General features: G+C 45.0%; 1 protein-coding gene across 12 annotated transcripts in view; it reads left to right on the top strand.

Moving 5' to 3' along the window:
- The first annotated feature begins 154 nt into the window (after nt 1-154).
- ARHGAP17 (Rho GTPase activating protein 17) overlaps nt 155-21,756 on the top strand; it is an 85,407-nt gene continuing 63,805 nt past the window's right edge. For 4 of the 12 annotated variants that reach the window (XM_084819061.1, XM_084819064.1, XM_084819059.1 and 1 more), the window contains exons 1-4: nt 155-209; nt 788-4,047; nt 16,881-17,086; nt 20,771-20,839. In XM_084819061.1, coding sequence (XP_084675187.1) covers nt 3,550-4,047; nt 16,881-17,086; nt 20,771-20,839 — 773 coding nt within the window. In that variant the 5' untranslated portion in view covers nt 155-209; nt 788-3,549. Of the gene's footprint in view, nt 353-787; nt 4,048-16,880; nt 17,087-20,770; nt 20,840-21,756 lie in introns of those variants that run through there. The other 8 variants (XM_084819070.1, XM_084819066.1, XM_084819063.1 and 5 more) reach the window with 7 other exon arrangements.

Below are 21,756 nucleotides of genomic sequence, written 5' to 3'. Positions count from 1 at the left end.
TGTCAACTCCAAGCTGGACCCAATCAGAGGCGAGATGAGCCCGCGGTGAGACTCTGAGAATTGTGGTCTCCGAGTCGGCCCGTCGGACGCCAAGGCATGTTTTGACAACTCTACGTCTGACGCAGCCAGTGACGACAACCCGCCAGGGCTTTATGGGAATTGTAGTTGTCATTATGGGGGACAGTAATTCCCCAGGCGAGGGATCCAAGGTGCGCATAGTAAAATGAAGGAGAGGGACGTGTTCTGGCGGGGAGGAGATAGCGGGTGTGAATCCACAGAGCCCCAACAGTGCAATCCTACGCGTGCCTACTCAGATGTAAGCCACATTAAGTTCAAGGAGACTTACACCCAGGTAAGCGTGTATAGCATTGCAGTTGTAACCTACTAGCTTGGACAGTGCTGTCAGGGGCAGAGGAGACCTTGGGGCTTGGTTGCCGAGACATGCTGGCAGTTAGGTGAACCCCCAAAATACTGAGTTTGAAAAATATATGATTTTTTTTTTAAGCATTTAAGTTGATATACTTCCCATTTAAGTGCTGTGGTTGGATTAAAAGCAAACATACACCATGTGTGCATGTGTGGGAAACTACACATGCGGCTTTGAAGTTTTTGGAAGAAAGGCAGGATATAAAAATTATTAATAGGCATCTTCTAAAGAAATAAATTATGCTTAATACTAGTCATAAGAGTTATGTAATACTACTAACAGAAATGCAGTGTATATGCCAGAAGAAAGTTGTGAATGTGTATATATCAAGAAATCCATTTTCCTTCTGTGTCTCAGCAGCTTGTCAAGATCCATTCCATGAGGCTGAGCCTGCAAACATCCGTTAGGCCATTTGAAGACTGTTTCAGTTCACTTGTGACTGGCTAATAAGAACAAGCTTAGCTTTTCTAAAGCTTTTGCGGTATAAAACCAGAGGGGCTACAGCTGCCCATTGTTCTTGTCTGGGTTCGTTTGGTCCTTTCCCTTGTCTGCTTGAGATTGCTGGTTTCCAAGGTCCTATTCCGTTGAAGACTTGTGCCTTGCTACATACAGATAGGTTGAGTCAGCTTTGTTGTCTTGCCTTGTAAGTACTGTTTCCAATGATTGCTGTTTCCTCGGGTGTTATTCCCTTTCCATTTTTGTGAATAAAGTTTTGTTGTTGCTGTTCAGTCGTGTCCGACTCTTCGTGACCCCATGGACCATAGCACGCCAGGCCTTCCTGTCCTGTGCTCTCTCCCGGAGTGTGCTCAAGTTCATATTCATTGCATCGGTGATGCTATCTAACCATCTCATCCTCTGTCATCCCCTTCTCCTTTTGCCTTCAGTCTTTCCCAGCATCAGGGTCTTTTCCAGAGAGTTTTCCCTTCGCATTAGGTGGCCAAAATATTTGAGCTTCAGCTTCAGTATCTGTCCTTCCAATGAGCGGTCAGGGTTGATTTCCTTTAAGATTGACTGATTTGACCTCCTCGCAGTCCAGGGGACTCGTAAGAGTCTTCTCCAGCACCACAGTTCGAAAGCATCAATTCTTCGGCGCTCAGCCTTCCTTACAGTCCAGCTCTCACCGCCATACGTTACTACTGGGAAAACCATAGCTTTGATTATACGGACCTTTGTCGGCAAGGTGATGTCTCTGCTTCTTACTATGCTGTCTAGGTTTGCCATAGCTTTCCTCCCAAGGAGCAAGCATCTTTTAATTTCATGGCTGCAGTCACCGTCTGCGGTGTTAATTTCATGGCTGCAGTCACCGTCTTACTGTTGCTTCTTGACCCTCGTACAGGTTTCTCAGGAGACAGGTAAAGTGGTCTGGTACTCCCATCACTTTAAGAATTTGCCACAGTTTGTTGTGATCCACACAATCAAAGGCTTTAGTGTAGTCAATGAAGCAGAAATAGACGTTTTTCTGGAATTCTCTTGCTTTCTCCATGATCCAGCGAACGTTGGCAATTTGATCTAATTCCTCTGCCTCTTCGAAACCCAGGTTGTACTTCCGGTAGTTCTCTGTTCGCATACTGCTGAAGCCTAGCTTGTAGGATTTTGAGCATCACCTTGCTGGCATGTGAAATGAGCGCAATTGTGCGGTAGTTTGAACACTCTTTGGTGTTGCCCTTCTTTGGAATTGGAATGTAAACTGACCTTTTCCAGTCTTGTGGTCATTGTTGAGTGTTCCAAATTTGTTGGCATATTGAATGCAGCACTTTAACAGCATCATCTTTTAGGATTTTAAATAGCTCAGCTAGAATACTGTCATCTCCGCTAGCTTTGTAGTTAGTAATGCTTCCTAAGGCCCACTTGACTTCACTCTCGAGGATGTCCGGCTCAAGTTCAGTGACCGCACTATCATGGCTATCAGAGACATTCAGATCTTTCCTGTATAGTTCTTCTGTGTATTCTTGCCACCTCTTAATATCATCTGCTTCTGTTAATGAATAAACTTACCATCTATCATAACTGAAGGTGTGTGCTTTATTCCACTTGGCCTTGGTACTAAGTCCAGAGCTTTCCTCTTGGTTATTCCTACTGCTTAAGGGTTCAGGCCTACAGCTTTGAAATAAGAGGGTACTGACTTGGGGTCTGATTTCTTAAGCCATGGGGGTGTCCTGTAAGGTCTGCGTTCCCTGGCTTAGGCTGAGTTGGACATAGGCAGTGGTGGCAGCTTATCTTGCTGGGCTGGTGTTCAGCCCGAGCAACCTTTTGTCCCTGCCCACACTGCTGGGCATTAGGGCACCCCCTTCTCCCTTCACAATATTGTATAATTGTATTTAACATCAATATGACATGCTCAGATATGAATACAGCATATAAATGAGTAGCAGGCAAACAATTTATTTTAAATGCAAGTCATCAAAGCGACACAAGGGACAAATAGTGCATTCTTGGAACTATGGGCTACTATGGAATTCACTAACCCAAGATGCAGTGATGGCCACCAATTTGGATGGCTTTAAAAGGGGGACTGGCCAAATTCATGTAGGAGGCTACTAGTCCTAACAGCTATATGCTGCCTCCAGTTCTAGAGGAACTGGAGGCAGTACACCAGCTGCTGGGGAACACGGGTGGGAGGGCGCCGTTGCGCTCGTGTCCTGCTTGCGGGTTCCCGGTCGACTGGTCGGCCGCCGTGTGAACAGAACGCAGGGCTAGAGCGGCCCTGGGTCTGGTCCTGCACACCTCTTCGCCTGTCCTCAAGGAGACACGGGGACAACGCGGTGCGCGGGCGAAGGCCCTCCGGGAAGGTGCGGGAGCCCCGCTTCGCAGGCGGGCGGCGCCGGCTTCAGTCCCGCCGGACCTCCAGGCAGGGCTGCGCGAGGCCCCTGCTCGCCACGGCCGCCAGGCAGCGCCGCGGGCAACGCGCAGACGGGAGAAGGAGCGTGAGGCCGCGCGCCCGGCGCCGCCCTCGTTCCTGGGCCAAGGCCAGCGGGCGCCGCTCGTCTCGTCGCGGCTCCCCCCGGGCCGCCCTTCAGGACGCAAACCCTGCCGAGGCGGCTCGCAAGCAACGCGAAGCAAGAACGTCGCGGTGAACCGCACTAGCAAGCGCAGCGCAGCCGTCAGGCTCCCTCCGACCGGGCATGGCGGAGGAGGGCCCGGCGGGCGGGCGGAGGCCGGCGGGCCCGGCGCAGGTGCCGCCCGGGAGCCACGGCCCCGCCCCCGCGCGCCCTCCCGCCCTTGCGGTCGCGCGCGCAGCGTCGCGTGAACTTCCGAGCCCACCCGGAAGCCGGGCCGGCGCGGCCTCCCTGGCTGCTCCCTCTCTATGGCCCTTGCGGGCTCCTACGCGTCACGCGGCCGCCGCCGCCCTGCATTCCGAGTCCGCCGGGGAGGGGCCCTGGCGGGACCGGGAAGCCGGAAGTGGCGGCGGCTTCCGGTGGGCGGTGAGGTGGGAAGCCGGGCCGGGCGAGCACCGGCGGAGGCGGCGCTCGGGGCGGGCGGGCAGGACGGGGCTGGCCTGGCCTGGCCTGGCCTGGCGGGAGCAGCAGGAGCTAGAAGCGCCGCCGCCGCGCCGCCGCCGCCGCCATCATGAAGAAGCAGTTCAACCGCATGAAGCAGCTGGCCAACCAGACGGTGGGCAGGTGAGCGGCCGCCGAGGGGTGCTCCCCGGTTCCCGTGGCGACGGGCGCGCCCGCTCTCCGGCCCCCGCCCAGGGCAGGCCGAGCCTTCCGCGGAGGCGGGGGTGCCCGCCCTGCCTTCGGAGCCCGACCCCCCGGGGACAGTGGGACTGGGAAGCCGGCATCGCCCTCGCCCCCGCCGGGGCCTCTGCCGGGACTTCTGTGTCCGCCACAGACAAGCATCCCCGCCCAAAGCAGTGGCGCCGGTGACACTTGGAGCGTGCGTTCTCACCGGCGCTGCGTCCTCCTCCTCCTCCTCCTCGACCGGCCCTGTGTACACAGGCCTCTGCCCGGGAGGCTAGCAATTTACAACACGGCGGCTGCAGGGGGAGGCAACGGAGGAAGGGCAGGGGAAACAGAGGAACGAATACTTACGTTTGATTATAGGAGGGCAGCTTTCTCCAGCCTGGCGCTCTTTGGATGATCTGGACCTCAACACCCATCAACCCCAGCCAGCATGGCCAGGAATTCTGGGAGCTGTAGTTGAAAACATCTGGAGGGCACCAGGTTGACGGAGGCTGCAGTAGGATCTGGGGAGTAGAGGACGTTGCCAAACACTTTCATGGGGCAGGGTGGAGGGGTGGTTTCGTTCTCTAAACAGCTTCTCTTATTCTTCTCGGTCTGCTTTAAAAAAAACTAATGCCTCCTGCTTTCTGTGTCTTTGCAGTCTGCAACGGTGTGGGCACTTTTGTTCTGATTCATTAGAGCCCCCAGATGCTGGTGCTGCCCTACACGAGATTAACAAGAGCAGTTCATAAGCATAGGAAGTTCCCATCCTTACCCTAGCTGCCTGCTTGGTTGCATTACTGATATTTCCTCAAGTGGCTTTTTTGACTTTCTGATTTAGTTGTGTGTTTTACTTGGATTTGGAAGACCAGGTGTTTTTGCCGAGCCACAGACAGGCTGGTCTTAAGATATAATTGGTCTTGATCTTTCACCTATAACTGGGCTAACGAAAGGATGTCCAACCAGGATGTTACAAAAAGGGGGAATTGGGAACCAATTTTGTTACCTGCCGTCATCCTCTGGAGGAGGGTGTGTGATTATTCTGAAAATATGTGGAAAAAATGCTTTTCTCTCCAACAGAAAGTATTTCTGAGCCAGTTCAATCTGTGTCTGATACATTTTACAAGTTTGTGTGTCTGTGGAAAAAAGCAACTTCTAAAAAGTGAAAGCAGAAAGTTCCATGGTTTTATTGTTAAAGCTGTCCAACTTGTCTTTTCACAAAATTTATTTTAACTGTTTACACAATCTGTGACATTGGGTAACAGATGCAGGCCTGCATCTGTTACCCAATATAATATGGTTTGCACTGACCGGGTTAATGGCTCTGGCAGGTTGAAAGGTGATGGAGAGAGCAATCCTATGCCACTTAGACATAGGATTGTTCAGTTTTTGGGCTCCAAGGTTGGAACCAGGGCTCTAACCTCAGAGTCCAGAAACCATGCTCCCTGCCCTCTCTGCCTCGTAGCTGGTGCCTCCTATGTCTCCATGCTCGGACATGGGGCGTGGAGACACGGAAAAGGAGGTGGTCTCGGGGGCAGGGAGGGGAAGATACTGCTGAAGCTGCTTTACACAGCTTCCAATCAGGTCTCCAGGCTCCTTTCCTCCCTCTCCCCGAAGCCGTGCCTAGACAGGGAAAATTGCTTGCCTAGGCAAAAAAGCAGGGCGGCACAGAAGAGAGGGCCCCCTCTGTGCTCCAGCCACCCTGCAAAAGATAGTCAGCAGCCTCTGATTTCGGAGGCTGGTGACTATCCAGATAGGATTGTGCCCTTAGTAAAAGACAATGCTTTTGCGTTCTGTTTCATTTATATCCTGCCTTTCAAGATAAACTCTTTCCAAGGCAGCTTACAATATGAGTAAAAACAATAGTAAATAACAATTAAAAGCACATTAGAGAATATATCAGCATAAAAGTTTTAAAATGGTATCTAGGGGTAAGCGTATGTGGGGCTCCCCTCATGCTTGGTCCAGAAGCTGCAGCTGGTGCAGAATGCAGCAGCCAGGAACTGAGCAGAGGGCCTGGCTGTGCACATAGTACACCAGTGTTAAGGCAAGTTCACTGGCCACCCAGTAGCTAGTGAACTGAGTACAAGGTCTTGCTGTTAGCTTACAAAGCCCTGAACAGCTTGGGACCAGGTTACCAGTGAGATCGCCATCCCCAGTACAGGCCTGTGTGATCGTTAAGACAATCAGAGGAGGTCTTGCTGGTTGTGCGCTGACCTGCAGACTGCCATCTCTCAGCAACCAGGAAGTGGGCCTTCTCTGTGGTGGTGCCCAGTTTATGGAATGATCTCCTGCCTAGTTTTCGGGAGGTGCGAATTGTATCATGCTTTAGATGCCAATTAAAGACCCATTTGTTTACCCAGGCCTTCCCCGAGTGAATGTGCTGCCCAGTCTATTTGTAATTATGGTGTTTTAATTTTAATGTTTTATTGATGTTTTAGCAATTTTTATCTATTTTAATTGTATTTTAATGTATATTAGAATGTATTCTGTGAATCGTTTAGACATATTTTTAAATATGTTCAGCAGTATAGAAATCTATTAAATAAAGAAATAAAAACAAACATAGAGGCAGTAAGATTTACTTAAATAAAGTGTTGTGGAATAAAGAAGTATTCACAAGATGTCAGATTTCCCCGGGTGGGAGTTCCACAACAATGGAGCTACCACTGAGAAGGCCCTCAGCCTGATACCGGCTGCTATGATCTTAACTAACAACAGGTCAGATAGCAGGGTCTCTGAAGGTGAGCTAGATCCATATGGGTGTAAGCAGATAAACCTGTTCCTAGGCCATTTAGGGCTTTAAAGGTCAGTACCAGCACTTTAAATTGAGTATGGAAACAGGATTGGTAACCAGTGTCATTGATATAGGATTTTGCATAATGTGAGCTAGCCACTTTGCTCGTACCAGCATTGTGGAATGCTCCTAACAGCATTCTGGCCCAGTTGTAGTCCAAATTGTTTATAAAAGCAGCTCCACATAGAGAACACTGCAGTAGTTTCACTTGGATGCAACCAGTTCATGAGCGACTGAGGCTAGGTCCTACTCCTTTAGATACGGTTGCAGTTGGAGAGCAAGTTGAAACTAGTAAAAGGCAACCCTGACCACCAATGCCACCTATCCACCCAGAAATAGTGGTGAGTCCAGAAGAACCACCATATTGCATACTTGATTCTTCAAGGGTAGTACAGTACATTGGATTCTGCATCCTTAAGTGTTGTTGGTACATCAGATTTTGGGTTCACTCTTTTATTTGGTAAAAAGGTCTTCTTTGGTGGCATGACTATTTGATCAGTTATTTCAGGAAATACATGCTAGGCTAAAATGGGGAAACCAGTGCTCTCAAGAAGTGAGTTAATATTATGTCTAAATTGCTGATGTGTTGTCGTGTGGAACATCTTATTTTCCTCTTCCTTGTTTTGTTTCCTGTAGCATTGTAGGGAGTGGTGTGCATTCTCTCCTTCAAATACCTCAGAGCTGATAAGTTGTTAGGTAACAGAAATTTAAATTAGAAGGAGAAGAAAATATGTTGGGTCATAATGCTTTGATTTGCCCCTGTCTTGATAATACTGTGGAGAAGATGCTAAGCTACAGATCAGAAGTTCCCAGTTTAAATCTTGCATCTGCCATGAAATGACTAGGAGACTTTAGGGCCTAGGGCTTTTGCAAACCTCTCTCTCTCTCTCAGCTCCATCTCCAACAGGGGAACAATAATACTGACCTACCTTACAGGGTTGTTGTAAGGATTAGAACTAGATAGTGTATACTGAAGAGATTTGAATTCTCCCAAGTGCTGTATAAATGCTGATTATTATTTATTAGTAGTATTGTGTCTTGTCAGTAAAAAATGGTGTTATGACAGCAATATCAACTTGTCACTTTGTAAGCAAGTTATTAATAAAGCAATTTGGAGTGTTCAGGAACTTCACATATACTTTCAGTAGTTCTAAAACCTTAAAGTAGTAAGTATTATTATTCCCGTATTGCAGATAAAGACTGCAAAAATAATGGCTTGCCTAAGGCCCTCCTGAATTTGTGGCAGAGGTGAGATTTGAGCCAGGGATTTCTGGACCTACGGTTCAGTCCCTTAGATGATGTGGAACACTACTTCTACTATTGCACTGCTATAGCTATACTACCTGTTAAGGTAAGATGGTCCCAGTGACTGGATTCAGACAACACAGTAACCCACACTCAGTGGTGGAGTATGGGTTGAGTGTGGGTGGTTATTGAAATGTGGATTATTATGTTGTCTGAGCTCAGCTACGCTATCAAACTATGGTTTGTTAACCGTGAACAACCCACAGGTCACAACCCAACAACTAACCATGTGTTCTCTTCATGGGTTATTCATGGTTAACAAACCATGGTTTGTTAGCGCGACTGGGTTCAAACAACATGATAGCCCACATTTTGACAACAATGCATGGTTCAACAACCCATATTCAACCCTTGAGCGTGGGTTATGTTGTCTGAACCCAGCCAATGCCAATTTTTGTGTGCTTCAAATAAACTTTGTACTGTCTTAGGTTCAGAAAGGGGCACAAAAGGTTCCTTGAGAGAAACTTGTGGAGAACATGCTTGAATTTGAAGTGAATACAGGAATGTGAGAACAAGGCTGAAGGTGACCTTTGACTACAGCAGTATGTAGATAGGGTGGGGTTGGGGGAACCTTTGGTACAGTCAGAGGAGCTTCTGCTATCAGTTTAATTTATTGCAGGCACTCTCAGAGTGTACTTAGCAATAGCTATCGTTTTACATTCCTCTGCCAGATAGAGCATTAATGCCTCCTGCCCAGAAGAATGGTGTGCACTTAAAAATGCTTGTGCATATACTCATGCATATCATCAAGCTATTTCTAATTTCTTTTCTCTATCAGGTTTAAATGGCTTGAAGGAGCCATACCACTTTAGGAGGTATTGTTCCGTAGGCTCACCTGAATTACCGAAATTTATAGAAGCACAGTTTCTCTTTCCCCCAAAATGTGATGAATCTTCTTCTCAAGTGAGATAATCTATATTTCTGTAGGTTAGTTACTACCTTGACGGGGATCACCTGTAGAGGCTTATTTACCCTCCTCCAGGCTGCTTGTTGTAAGCGCAGACTGCTGATGTATCAAATAAAACTGAATATTCCTGGCTGCAGTTGGTTCACGGTAAAACAACGTACTTACATTTGTAGCCAGCAGCATCTGGAAGGCCTAGGGTGCATAACAATTTAAAAACAAATAATACATACAGCATTAATTTGTCTATCTAAAAACAGGTCAGTTTGAAACACCTGTTACAACTCTGCTTCTAGCCAACCTGAATATTTTCTTTTTAAATTACAACACTTCAGAAGTATGCCTTGGCAGTTCTTTACAGGAAAGGAGTTCTCCATACTTGGGGCAGTGATTGAGATGACTTCTTGATCCACTCATGCGATTGTAAGCTGATGTCCGAATGGTGTTACCAGGGGGGGGGTGTTTCGTTGGTGCTAGAGAATTGTGATAGGGAGTTGGCTCTTAGACAGTAGAACCTAATGTGTGATACAGATATTGTACTTTTATTACAATATGGTGGCTGGTAAACAAGAGATGAAGACGCTGCAGTACCTTGGAAAGGCTCAGATTTCAGGAATTTGGCGAGTGATGCACATTTTCTGGGACTACAGGAATTGCTTCCAGAATTATAGGAAGGTGGCACCACTTGTGTAATTTGGTGTGTGGAAGATGAGGTAAAAGGGTGTTGCCTGACTGCTTCATAGCTGACCACATAGTAATTGAGAACTGTTGTGCTTTTTTCGGGCTTTAACTTTGTGTCTTGGCTTTTTAAATAGAGACTGGCACTTTGTTTCCCCTTACCATGTTAGGAAGGATTTAAAAAATACACCTAGAATTTCCTTTGGCAGGAGTCCCATGCTTGTGTGTTATGACACCTAAGTTATGCAATTCTATGCCCATTTACCCGGCATTATGTCCCATTGAGCGCAATAGGACTTACTTCTGAGTAGACACGTAATGAAGTGTGCAGTTAGAATCATTCCTCATTGCTTTCCTGCAGTTTAACAACCCACCTTGCTGCTATCTTGCATGTTTTAAGGGGGTTAATCTGAGGTTGAAGCAACCTCAAGTGAGGAAGAGAGACTTGGATAATGGACGGCTCTTGTTTGACCACCAGAGCCGGCTGTATCATTAGGCAGACTGAGGTGGTTGCCTCAGACAGCAGATACTGGGGCGGGAGCGCTAGTGAGGTATTGGACGACAGAGTTGTGTTCACCACGTGGCCTGCCCTTAAGCTTGCCTGCGTCTCTCAGGTATGGTGGGAGATGCTGATCCATTGCCAGTATTGTTGATTCCTACTCCTTCCCATCCAATGAAAAATTGGAATTCAACTGCCAGTCCAGTCTTCTACTGTATGTCTAATGGGGGCAGGGCGGGCACCCCTGTCCGGCCTCAGGCAGCAAAATGACATTCACCTGCTCTGGTGGCTGCAGTGAACAAATATAGGATAAAGAGCATTGAATTCAGAATTCACAGCAGAAGCATGGGGGTCTGAAAGTAAATCAGGACAAGAAAAGGGGGTTCCCTCATATAGGGAGCCTGTACTTATACAATGTGTGTGTGTGTGTGTGGATTTTGAATTGTAAGCATCATGTGTTCATTCTGTCTTTCTCTTTATAAAGGCCAAACTGGATGCATAAGTTTAGGTTCCATGATTTTTGTAAAAATCAGCCAGGGGGCGGTGGGGGGGGGGGGTTGGGACTGTGGTGCTGCGGGGACGGGGGTTTAACCCCATCTCCTGCTGATATTTTCCCAATGAAAATTGTTCCCCACCCCTGGTTGTTGTTTTCCAATTAGGAAGAAAACAGCAGGGCTGGCTTTGGGGAGGCTTGAGTTCAAATCCCCACTCAGACATGAAGCTCACTCGGAGGCCTAACCTACCTCACAGGGTGGTTAAGATAAAAGGGGAGGGGAGCATCATGTATACAATTCTGAGCTCATATGAACATAGGAGCCTTGCTGGATCAGATCAGGGGTCCAACCAGCTGCCCACGGGAAACCCACAAGCAGGACAGGAGTGCAACAGCACCCTCATGCGCATGTTCCTCAGCAACTGGTGTGCATAGGCTCACTGCCTCTGATACTGGAGGCAGCCTATAGCCATGAGGACTTGTAGCCATTGATAGCTCTATACTCCATGAATTTGACCAATCCCCCTTTAAAGCCATCCAAAGTGGTAGCCATCACAATGTCTTGTGGAAGTGAATTCCATTAACTATGCACTGAGTGAAGAAGTACTTCCTTTTATCTGTCCTGAATCTCCCACCAAACAACTTCATGGGGTAACCCCAGGTTCTAGTATTATGTGCGAAGGAGGAAAACCTCTCCCTTTTCCTGGGTTTGAGCAAGCTGGTTAGTTTCCCTCACCCACCTTATTCTATCTTTGATTTGAGAATGGGACCAAGGGTTGGTCAGGCATAATTTCTGCAAGATTTACAGGTGTCATTGTAGATGGCAATCTTTAACTCAAGGCATCACATTATTTTCTGTATAAGCTTTAATTCCACCAGAGTAAACAATTGGAAAAGAAAATTGCTTTAGGTTTCTGCAGCTGGATGTCTCATTTCATTGTATTTTACTGCCTTGTTTTCAAGCTTGTATTGTGTGATCTTCTGTCTTTCAGCCACTGTACAAGCTCTAAATTAATGACTGTAACTTGTTAAAATCTTCAGCAGGGCAGGAGGAAATTGAAGTTAATGTGTTCATTAATCTTCCCCAGGCTCAGCTTACAGACTGTTTTGCGTCTGCTTCGAGTAGAAACTGCTGAGCTTGCAGGGTTTGGCTGTAGTGCAGTCTGGAATCAGATCCTGTGTGTGTCTTCCTCCCCCTCCTTTTTTTTTCAGCACTAAATTTTCCTGACATAGGGCAACCTGGATCTTAGGCAGAAAGAATTTCAGAACTACATGAGGTTGCTTTAGAGGTTTTGTCCTGGAAATTCCTTAGAGTTGAATTATGGAGTCTAATAAGCTAAATTCTTGAACATTTATTGTACCTCTCATTCAGCATTATCAAAAGTGAAACAGCTACTTTTTTTCTTGCATATTATCCTCACTTTGATTTGGAAACAGGACTGTACTCACAAAGGGCACTGAAGTTATCAACATAAACTTCTTCAAATGCAAAAAGTGTGTCCCGCAAGTTTCATCTGTGTATAACAACTTTTCCATATGAGTTGTTTCAGAATCCCAGAATGAGCTATTTGTGTGTATGGGTACTGGTTTTGCAAGTTGGGCTCATTGTGCTGTATTATACCTTAAGGCACACGTTTGAGAAAAAGATCCAAGGGACTAGCAGTAGGTTGAGATGGCTATCTCCATCATTCATGTCTTGCTTATGGGGTTCCTGACTGCAACACTGAACAGGAGTGCTCCACATGACCTCATTTTGTTGCAGGTCCCACTTATGTGGAATTGTCACACTAATTTTATGGGTCTTATGGCAGCAAATGAGACACTAACACAAGCAATTGCAGTTGAGGCACAAGTTATGTAACACTGATTAAGAAAAATTATGCCTGTGCTCTAAAAGCATTGCTGAGCCCCTCACTATTACCTGAGCAGTTTCTTTCGTTTTTGCATCTATGCTACTTCAGGTGCCTAGCCCAAGAGCATTGCTTACCCTGGACTTGTCCATGACCCTCTTCATTTGGCACACAAATTCTACGTAGCAGGCACCTAATCCTAAAAGAATATAACTTGGGGAAACAAATCGGCCATGGCTTCACGTGGCCTTTGCACACGCAAAAAAGAACCAGGCAGCAGTCCTTTACCCGCTTAACTGGGAATAAGCCCCGTTGAACTCAATGGGACTTCTGTCTGAGTAGACATGTATAGAATTATGTTGTCAGTCTTGTTTAGGCAGCTTCCCCATTAAATATATGTTATTGCTTGATGCTTTCATTTTCTGAATTTTATTTGTAATTCTGCTTTTATCTCCAGTAGTGAAGAATTCATTATCTGATTGGCAATGCTTTTCTTCATCACAGAGGCTAGCTATAAGCAGTGATTGCATTTCTAGAGAAGAATTTATAGCAGTTAAAACTACCTGGTTTTGCTAGACTGCTTTTTGTTGAATGCAAGCCCTGGTTTGGTGAGCTACAAATGACTCAAATGTTTGTTTATTCCTGCTCCAACTGAACTTAAGCAAATTTATATTTGACCATTTTGTAGTTTCTGATCCAACTCTAACCTCAGGGCAAACTTACCAAGTGGTCTAGGACAGATCACCGTTATCTGTACTTCCACTTCCCCATGTACGATATGGGGATAGAACTAGCCCACCTTGCAGGGCTGTTGTAAGGATTGTTGAGTGTGTCAGGTGTTCTGAACACTTCAACATCGTTATTATTTTGTCTTTGTATCATGTGAGAACTGCCTATGCTGGGCGTAGCCATTTCCACAATTGGCTTTAACAAAGGATTTGGAAGTGATGTCAGTCTGACTGTTCAAGGCTACTTATACACCAGTGTTGTATATGATGAATATGTCCATAGGGTGGGTGTGTTCAGTGCCATGCTTATTACATCATTAATTTTCCAGCTAATAAGTTGTTCAGTCTCTGTCTAATGATGACTGCATTCCAGTGACTTTCATCCTGATTTCAGGGGCTTCCTGCCTGCCATATCCCTTGGTGTGGACTAGCCAGCTATTAAAATACTAAAAGCAAACTTTCAGTTGACATATTCTTTCTCAGAGTAAAGTGCTGTAAGCAAAAACTAAAAGATGATAATGTCTTTGGACAGAACAGCTGAATCTAGTGCTTTTGGGGACAAAGGAATGGGAAGTATTAGATACCAGTAGTTTGGATCTGCTCAAAGCAGGCTGGATAAAAATCTATTTTTTTCTTCAAAAACATCTCAGCTATAATTTTCTCTTTTAAGTATAAACTGTTTTTAAATGAAATATGAACTTAATGGAGAAATCTGGGCGTAGATCTAGACTAACAGCACAATCCTATACATGTCTACTCAGAAATAAATCCCACTGTATTCAATAGGACTTCCAAGTAAGTGTACGTAGGATTACAGCCAAAGTCAACTGAACTTAAGGTCCTTTGAAATCAATAGGACAAGTATTTACCCCTAAATACCCCCCCCCCGAATACTTTCACTTGTTTGCTCCTGTATCAACACAACTTGCAATGCATGTCTGTGTTAGAAAATGCATTTTGGGGAAGAGGGTGGAATCTGCAACTTAGAAGCTGAGTTATTGCTCTAGCCTCCAAGCAAGCTCTCCGAAACGGTGCCAGTAGGTACCTTGCGTTTGAGCCCAGGTCCAGTTTTGTGGTTATGGGCAAAAACAGGGTCACTTTACCCATCTATGACTGTCAAAAGAAAAACAGAGTATGTCCGGGTGTAGGCAGAGAGCCCTCAAAATTGTTTGGGAACAGTGAGCAGGTGAACTGCTAGACACAAATGATGAATATCAGGAGTCATAGCTCAGTGGCAGAGTATGCACTGTTTATGTCTGACTGGATTGGCAGTACTGGGTGGTTTTGGTGATGGGGAAGAGGTTGCATCTCTCCTAGCAATTCTCCCTGCGATGTTGGTAGCGGTCCTTGCTTCGCCCAGTGGAGGCAGGCTTGGCAAAATCCTGAAGGATGCTGTGCTAGTGTCCCATCCCCCCCTTCTGTTGGAGCGCAGGCGTGCTGCTTGAAGCATAATATGTTAAATGAAGGAAAGCCAGACGTTCTGGGAATTAATGTAAAAGCAAACATTAGAAATCAGATGAAACAATGTTTTAGTTTTAGTTGGAGTAAATAACCAATTAAATATCTTGGGATATATATAACAAAGAAGACTTATGATTGATATAAAGTCAATTATGAATCACTATTTAAGGAAGGTCTTAAATTAAGCAATGGGAGAAATTTGGGTTATCTTTTTTAGGCAGTATCTCAGCAATCAAAATAGTTGTGTTCCCCAAAATATTGTTTTATTCCAATTTCTTCCTATAAAAGTATCTAATTCACAACTGAAAATATGGTAAGAGCTTACTAGAAAATGTATGTGGAACAACAAAAAAGCAAAACTTAAGGCCAGCATTTTAGGTAAAGAAAAAAGATGTGGTCTCTCATTACCTAATTTAACTCTTCATTATGTTTTTAGTCGTATTAAGTGTGTTACTGACTGGATTCTCGTGTATTTGAGAAAGCTTTGACTAAGGTTCCTTTCCATGCTACTCTATGGGGAACTAGCGGATCTACATCAGCCATTGTGAAGACGAATTGTTATATTTCAAATTGAAATATAAATTTCAGAAATGTATTGGATAAATATAAAATATTAATAAGCACAAGCATATCTCTCTTAAGTTCAGTGATCAAAGATGTGGAATTAAATAGTAAAGAAAAAGTTTTAGAATTTGTAAAGAAAATAACTGTTTTCATTACAAAGACCTCTTGTCTCAGTATTGTCATACACTGAAGTTTAAGAAAGACTAAATGATATGGATCCACCCTGGATTGAATACTTTCAAATTAGATCTTGTTTGATTGAATTAATAAGTGAAAATCGCTATTGAAGAAACGTAACAGATTTTGAACAAATAATTATGAAAGACAAATATTTACTATCAAAACTGTATACATTATTTCTAAAATAGGATACTGAGCCCCCCTAGGGTCATATGTAAAAAAGAGAGAGGGAAGGGTGTATCATACTGATGACTTCACAGCCCAGATCTCCACATGACTTCACTCAGCATCTCATGTAGATGTTAAATAGTGTATTTAACATATTAACTAGGGGACAGGATAGAACCCTGTGGATCCCCACAGGACATGGGCCAAGTACTCCCCCAGCACCACTTTTTGGGTGCTACCTCCCAGGAATGAGCTGAGCCAGCTTAACATGATGCCCCCAGCACCCCTTCTTGCTAAGTGTCTCGGAAAGATGCTGTGGTTGATACCATTGGCACACTTCCCTGTCCATCTCCCAGCACATGTCATACACTTGGGTGACCAAGGCAGCTTCAGCTTCATACCCAAGAGCCAGACTGGAAGGGATCTAGATCAGTTTCATCTGGACACCCCTGGAGCAGAGCTGCCACCCACCCACCTTGCGCTCCAAAAGAGTATCTGACATTAAGTGATAATTGTTCAGAGGGATCCAGTGATAGTTCTTGCAGTAAAGTCTGCACCACACCTTCCTTCGGTACTAAAGAACAAAGCCCTCTCTAAGTTCACCACTTCACTAATCCAGGTGATTAAGCCCAACCACAAGCCTGATTTCATAAGCCAGAACAGGTAAAGGTCCAGTTTCGTTGCTCCCAGCTCTCAAGTAAAACGCTCCACCCAGGGAAAGACTTGACTCAATATCTCTTAAAACTGAGTTTATGAAAGGCTTTATAAAGAAAACTGCAGGGAAAGCATCTTTTTCAATCATAATACAGCATGTCATATAGCTTGATACTTAGTAGCTAGGTATTGGCAAGTCCAAGGCAAACCATCCAACAAATCCAAGGCAAACCATTCAACATCACAGTAATTCAAGTCTATGCCCCAACCACTGATGCTGAAGAAGCTGAGGTTGATCGGTTCTATGAAGACCTACAACACCTTCTAGAACTAACACCAAAAAAAGATGTCCTCTTCATCATAGGGGACTGGAATGCTAAAGTAGGAAGTCAAGAAAACACCGGGATAACAGGCAGGCATGGCCTTGGTGTACAAAATGAAGCAGGACAAAAGCTAATAGAGTTTTGCCAAGAGAACACGCTGATCATAGCAAACACTCTTTTCCAACAGCACAAGAGACGACTCTACACATGGACACCACCAGATGGTCAATATCGAAATCAGATTGATTATGTCCTTTGCAGCCAAAGATGGAGAAGCTCCATACAGTCAGTAAAAACAAGACCTGGAGCTGACTGTGGCTCAGATCATGAGCTGCTGTTTGCAAAATTTCGGCTGAAATTGAAGAACGTCGGGAAAACCACTAAACCATTCAGGTATGACCTAAATCATATCCCTTATGAATATACAGTGGAGGTGAGGAATAGATTTCAGGGATTAGACCTGATAGAGTGCCTGAGGAACTATGGACGGAGGTCCGTAACATTGTTCAGGAGGCAGCAACTCAATCCATCCCAAAGAAAAAGAAATGCAAGAAAGCCAAGTGGCTGTCTGATGAGGCTTTACAAGTAGCTGAGGAAAGAAGGGAAGCAAAAAGCAAGGGAGAAAGGGGAAGATCTATCCAACTGAATGCAGAGTTCCAGAGAATAGCAAGGAGAGACAAGAAGGCCTTCTTAAATGAACAATGCAAGGAAATCGAGGAAAACAACAGAATGGGAAAGACTAGAGATCTCTTCAAGAAAATTGGAGATCTCAAGGGAACGTTTTGTGCAAAGACGGGCATGATAAAGGACAAAGAAAGCAGGGACCTCACAGAAGGAGATGAGATTAAGAAGAGGTGGAAAGAATACACAGAAGAACTATACAGGAAAGATCTTAATGTCCTTGATAGCCATGATAGTAATGTCCTTGATAGCCATGATAGTGCGGTCACTGAACTTGAGCCGGACATCCTCGAGAGTGAAGTCAAGTGGGCCTTAGGAAGCATTAGTAACAACAAAGCTAGCGGAGTTGATAGTATTCCAGCTGAGCTATTTAAAATCCTAAAAGATGATGCTGTTAAAGTGCTGCATTCAATATGCCAACAAATTTGAAACACACAGCAATGGCCGCAAGACTGGAAAAGGTCAGTTTACATTCCAATTCCAAAGAAGGGCAACACCAAAGAGTGTTCAAACTACCGCACAATTGCGCTCATTTCACATGCCAGCAAGGTGATGCTCAAAATCCTACAAGCTAGGCTTCAGCAGTATGCGAACCGAGAACTACCGGAAGTACAAGCGGGGTTTCGAAGAGGCAGAGGAACTAGAGATCAAATCGCCAACATTCGCTGCATCATGGAGAAAGCAAGAGAATTCCAGAAAAACGTCTATTTCTGCTTCATTGACTACGCTAAAGCCTTTGATTGTGTGGATCACAACAAACTGTGGCAAATTCTTAAAGTGATGGGAGTACCAGACCACCTTACCTGTCTCCTGAGAAACCTGTACGAGGGTCAAGAAGCAACAGTAAGAACCGGACATGGAACAACCGATTGGTTCAAAATTGGGAAAGGAGTACGACAAGGCTGCATATTGTCACCCTGCTTATTTAACTTATATGCAGAGTACATCATGAGAAATGCCGGGTTGGATGAATCAGAGGTCGGAATTAAGATTGCTGGGAGAATTATCAACAACCTCCGATATGCAGACGATACCACCCTAATGGCAGAAAGTGAAGAGGATCTCAAGAGCCTCTTGTTGAGGGTGAAAGAGGAGACTGCAAAAGCTGGTTTGAAACTCAACATTAAAAAAACTAAGATCATGGCATCTGGCCCTATCACTTCCTGGCATATAGAAGGGGAAGAAATGGAAGCAGTGACAGATTTTACTTTCTTGGGCTCCAAGATCACCGCAGACGGTGATTGTAGCCATGAAATTAAAAGACGCTTGCTCCTTGGGAGGAAAGCTATGGCCAACCTAGACAGCATAGTAAGAAGCAGAGACATCACCTTGCCAACAAAGGTCCGTCTAATCAAAGCTATGGTTTTCCCAGTAGTAATGTATGGCTGTGAGAGCTGGACTATAAGGAAGGCTGAGCGCCGAAGAATTGATGCTTTCGAACTGTGGTGCTGGAGAAGACTCTTACGAGTCCCCTGGACTGCAAGGAGGTCAAATCAGTCAATCCTAAAGGAAATCAACCCTGAGTGCTCATTGGAAGGACAGATACTGAAGCTGAAGCTCAAATATTTTGGCCACCTAATGCGAAGAGAAAACTCCCTGGAAAAGACCCTGATGCTGGAAAGACTGAAGGCAAAAGGAGAAGGGGACGGCAGAGGATGAGATGGCTAGATAGCATCACCGATGCAGTGAATATGAACCTGAGCACACTCCTGGAGAGTGCGCAGGACAGGAAGGCCTGGCGTGCTATGGTCCATGGGGTCACGAAGAGTCGGACACGACTGAACAACAATAACAACAACAATTGGCAAGTCGGTGAAAGTGGAGAGTGCAAAAGCTGGTTTGAAACTCAACATTTAAAAAACTAAGATGGCATCTGGCCCCATCACTTCCTGGCATATAGAAGGGGAAGAAATGGAAGCAGTGACAGATTTTATTTTCTTGGGCTCCAAGATCACCGCAGACGGTGACTGTAGCCATGAAATTAAAAGACGCTTGCTCCTTGGGAGGAAAGCTATGGCAAACCTAGACAGCATAGTAAGAAGCAGAGACATCACCTTGCTGACAAAGGTTCATATAATCAAAGCTATGGTTTTCCCAGTAGTAACGTATGGCTGTGAGAGCTGGACTATCAGGAAGGCTGAGTGCCGAAGAATTGATGCATTCGAACTGTGGTGCTGGAGAAGACTCTTACGAGTCCCCTGGACTGCAAGGAGGTCAAATCAGTCCATCCTAAAGGAAATCAACCCTGAGTGCTCATTGGAAGGACAGATCCTGAAGCTGAAGCTCAAATATTTTGGCCACCTAATGCGAAGAGAAAACTCCCTGGAAAAGACCCTGATGCTGGGAAAGATTGAAGGCAAAAGGAGAAGGGGACGGCAGAGGATGAGATGGCTAGTAGCATCACCGATGCAATGAATATGGACTTAAGCACGCTCCGGGAGAGAGCGGAGGACGGGAAGGCCTGGCGTGTTATGGTCCATGGGGTCATGAAGAGTCGGACATGACTTAATGACTGAACAACAACAACAACATTGGCAAGTCACCACAGGTGTCATTCACTGATCCATCTGGGTGGTTTGTACTCCTATTTTATGCTTTAACCATCTGATCTTTGTAATTGGCTCTGAGTAAGTAATTCATAATTATAAATATTTATTACTCTCGTCTTTCCCAGCAGTTTCATATAGATGTAAAAAGCCTGGCATGGAACCATAAGTAAGAAGCAACTGTTTTTAGTCATTAAGAATGACTAAAACAGCTGAGTTTTGGGCTTCCCCAACATACTTTAACCCAGTTTACAAATAATTGTGGCAAATCATAGGTTATTTAACCCAAGGTTCAGGGGGGATGTGAGCTGCTTCTGGTTTCTGTAGAAACCTCTAATCAGAGGTTGTGAATGTGATGTGCAAACCCAGATCGATGGGTTGTTTAAGAGCTAAATAATCCAGTGGTTAATCCATGGTTTTTTTGTTGGGTTAACTGCCGAGTTGTTTATCCTCTAAACAACACATTGGTTTGGGTTCACATGTCACACTCACCACCTCCAATCGGGCCAGTTGTTTAGAGTATGCAGAAACGGCTCACACACAGTGCACATTCTGGCAAATCATGGGTTAACTAATTTGTTGCTGATATACCACTGTGATGTGAAAACTGGCCCAAAGAGTCCCATGCCCAGAATGTTGTATTTTGGGCAGAAAGGCGGGATATCAAATAAATAGAGTTGTTCTTTGGATCCCAACCTCTGTATTTGTATTTGGCTTTCATAACAATATCTTACTCCGTTATTTTTAGCAATTTATGCTAAAAATAAAATTAAACCATAACAAACGTTGCATGACTGGAAATCTGCTTGCTGAACTGGACTTTCTCTCCCTCTCTCCTCCCTGCCTGCAGACGTCACCCAGTTCTTCTCCAGACTGTTCTTCTCCTCAACGCTTTTGAGGGTGTGTGGAGACTGCATAGGTTGGTGAAACTGCCCTTTTTTGGTTCTGCTGATGGGAGCAGTTCTGTCACTGGGGAAAAACTTCATTAGATTTTACCCACCAAAAGCAAAGCACAGTACGAAGTTTTAACAGCAGCAAGCTCAGCAGCAGAGTTGTTCAGATCCAGTCACTTAACAACAGGCTGCATGAAACAAAGAAACCTTAACCTGCCCCAAAACGCTGAGGGGAGAGAAGCACAATAAGTTCCTTAGGGAGGGTGTTCAAAGAGTTCAGTTTTTGCGGAATTGGGGCTGCCGTTCCATTTGGTTCTAAGTGGTGACTGCATGAGGCTGAATGTTTCGGCACACCGGGTGATCTTGCCATTTAGTTTGATAGATACTTCTTGCTATAATAATTTTGGTCTGTCATGTGGTGTGCAATCTTCTGTACTTAAGAATTAAGTATGTTATCCTTTCCAGGTCAGTAACTATTCAAACCAAGAGGGCTTGTAATGGTAGGATCATCCACTGACAGATCAACCTACGCAGTTCACCTGCTCTCATGCTTAGTAATTGGATACAAAATACAAAAAAGGGCCACAGTTGTAAAAACCGATAAGAAATTAGCAAACAAGGACACAACTGTAAATGGGTCAGGTAATACTAGTATAATGTTGTAACAATATGAAAACACACAATGAACATTCATTGTGTGTTTTGATATTGTTGCATTATACTAGTATTACCTGACCCATTTACAGTTGTGTGCTTGTTCGCTAATTTCTTATTAGTAATTGGATACAACATTTAGTTGTCTTAAGACAAATCCAGAGTCCTCAGTAAAGGTCTTGACTGTCTTAAAGGTCTTGAATTTTGCTGGAAGAAAAGCAGGTGGAGTATTGATTCTGTAAAATCTAGCCTTGGCACAAAGCTCTTAAGCTGTCTCACCACCCCTACC

The sequence above is a fragment of the Heloderma suspectum genome, chromosome 12, assembly GCF_057233095.1.
Source record: "Heloderma suspectum isolate Gila_16-S chromosome 12, 16-S_ref, whole genome shotgun sequence".
Classification (NCBI taxonomy): Eukaryota; Metazoa; Chordata; class Lepidosauria; order Squamata; family Helodermatidae; genus Heloderma; species Heloderma suspectum.
The sequence above is the reverse complement of the archived record's forward strand: the minus strand, read 5'-3'. Positions and strand labels throughout refer to the sequence as shown.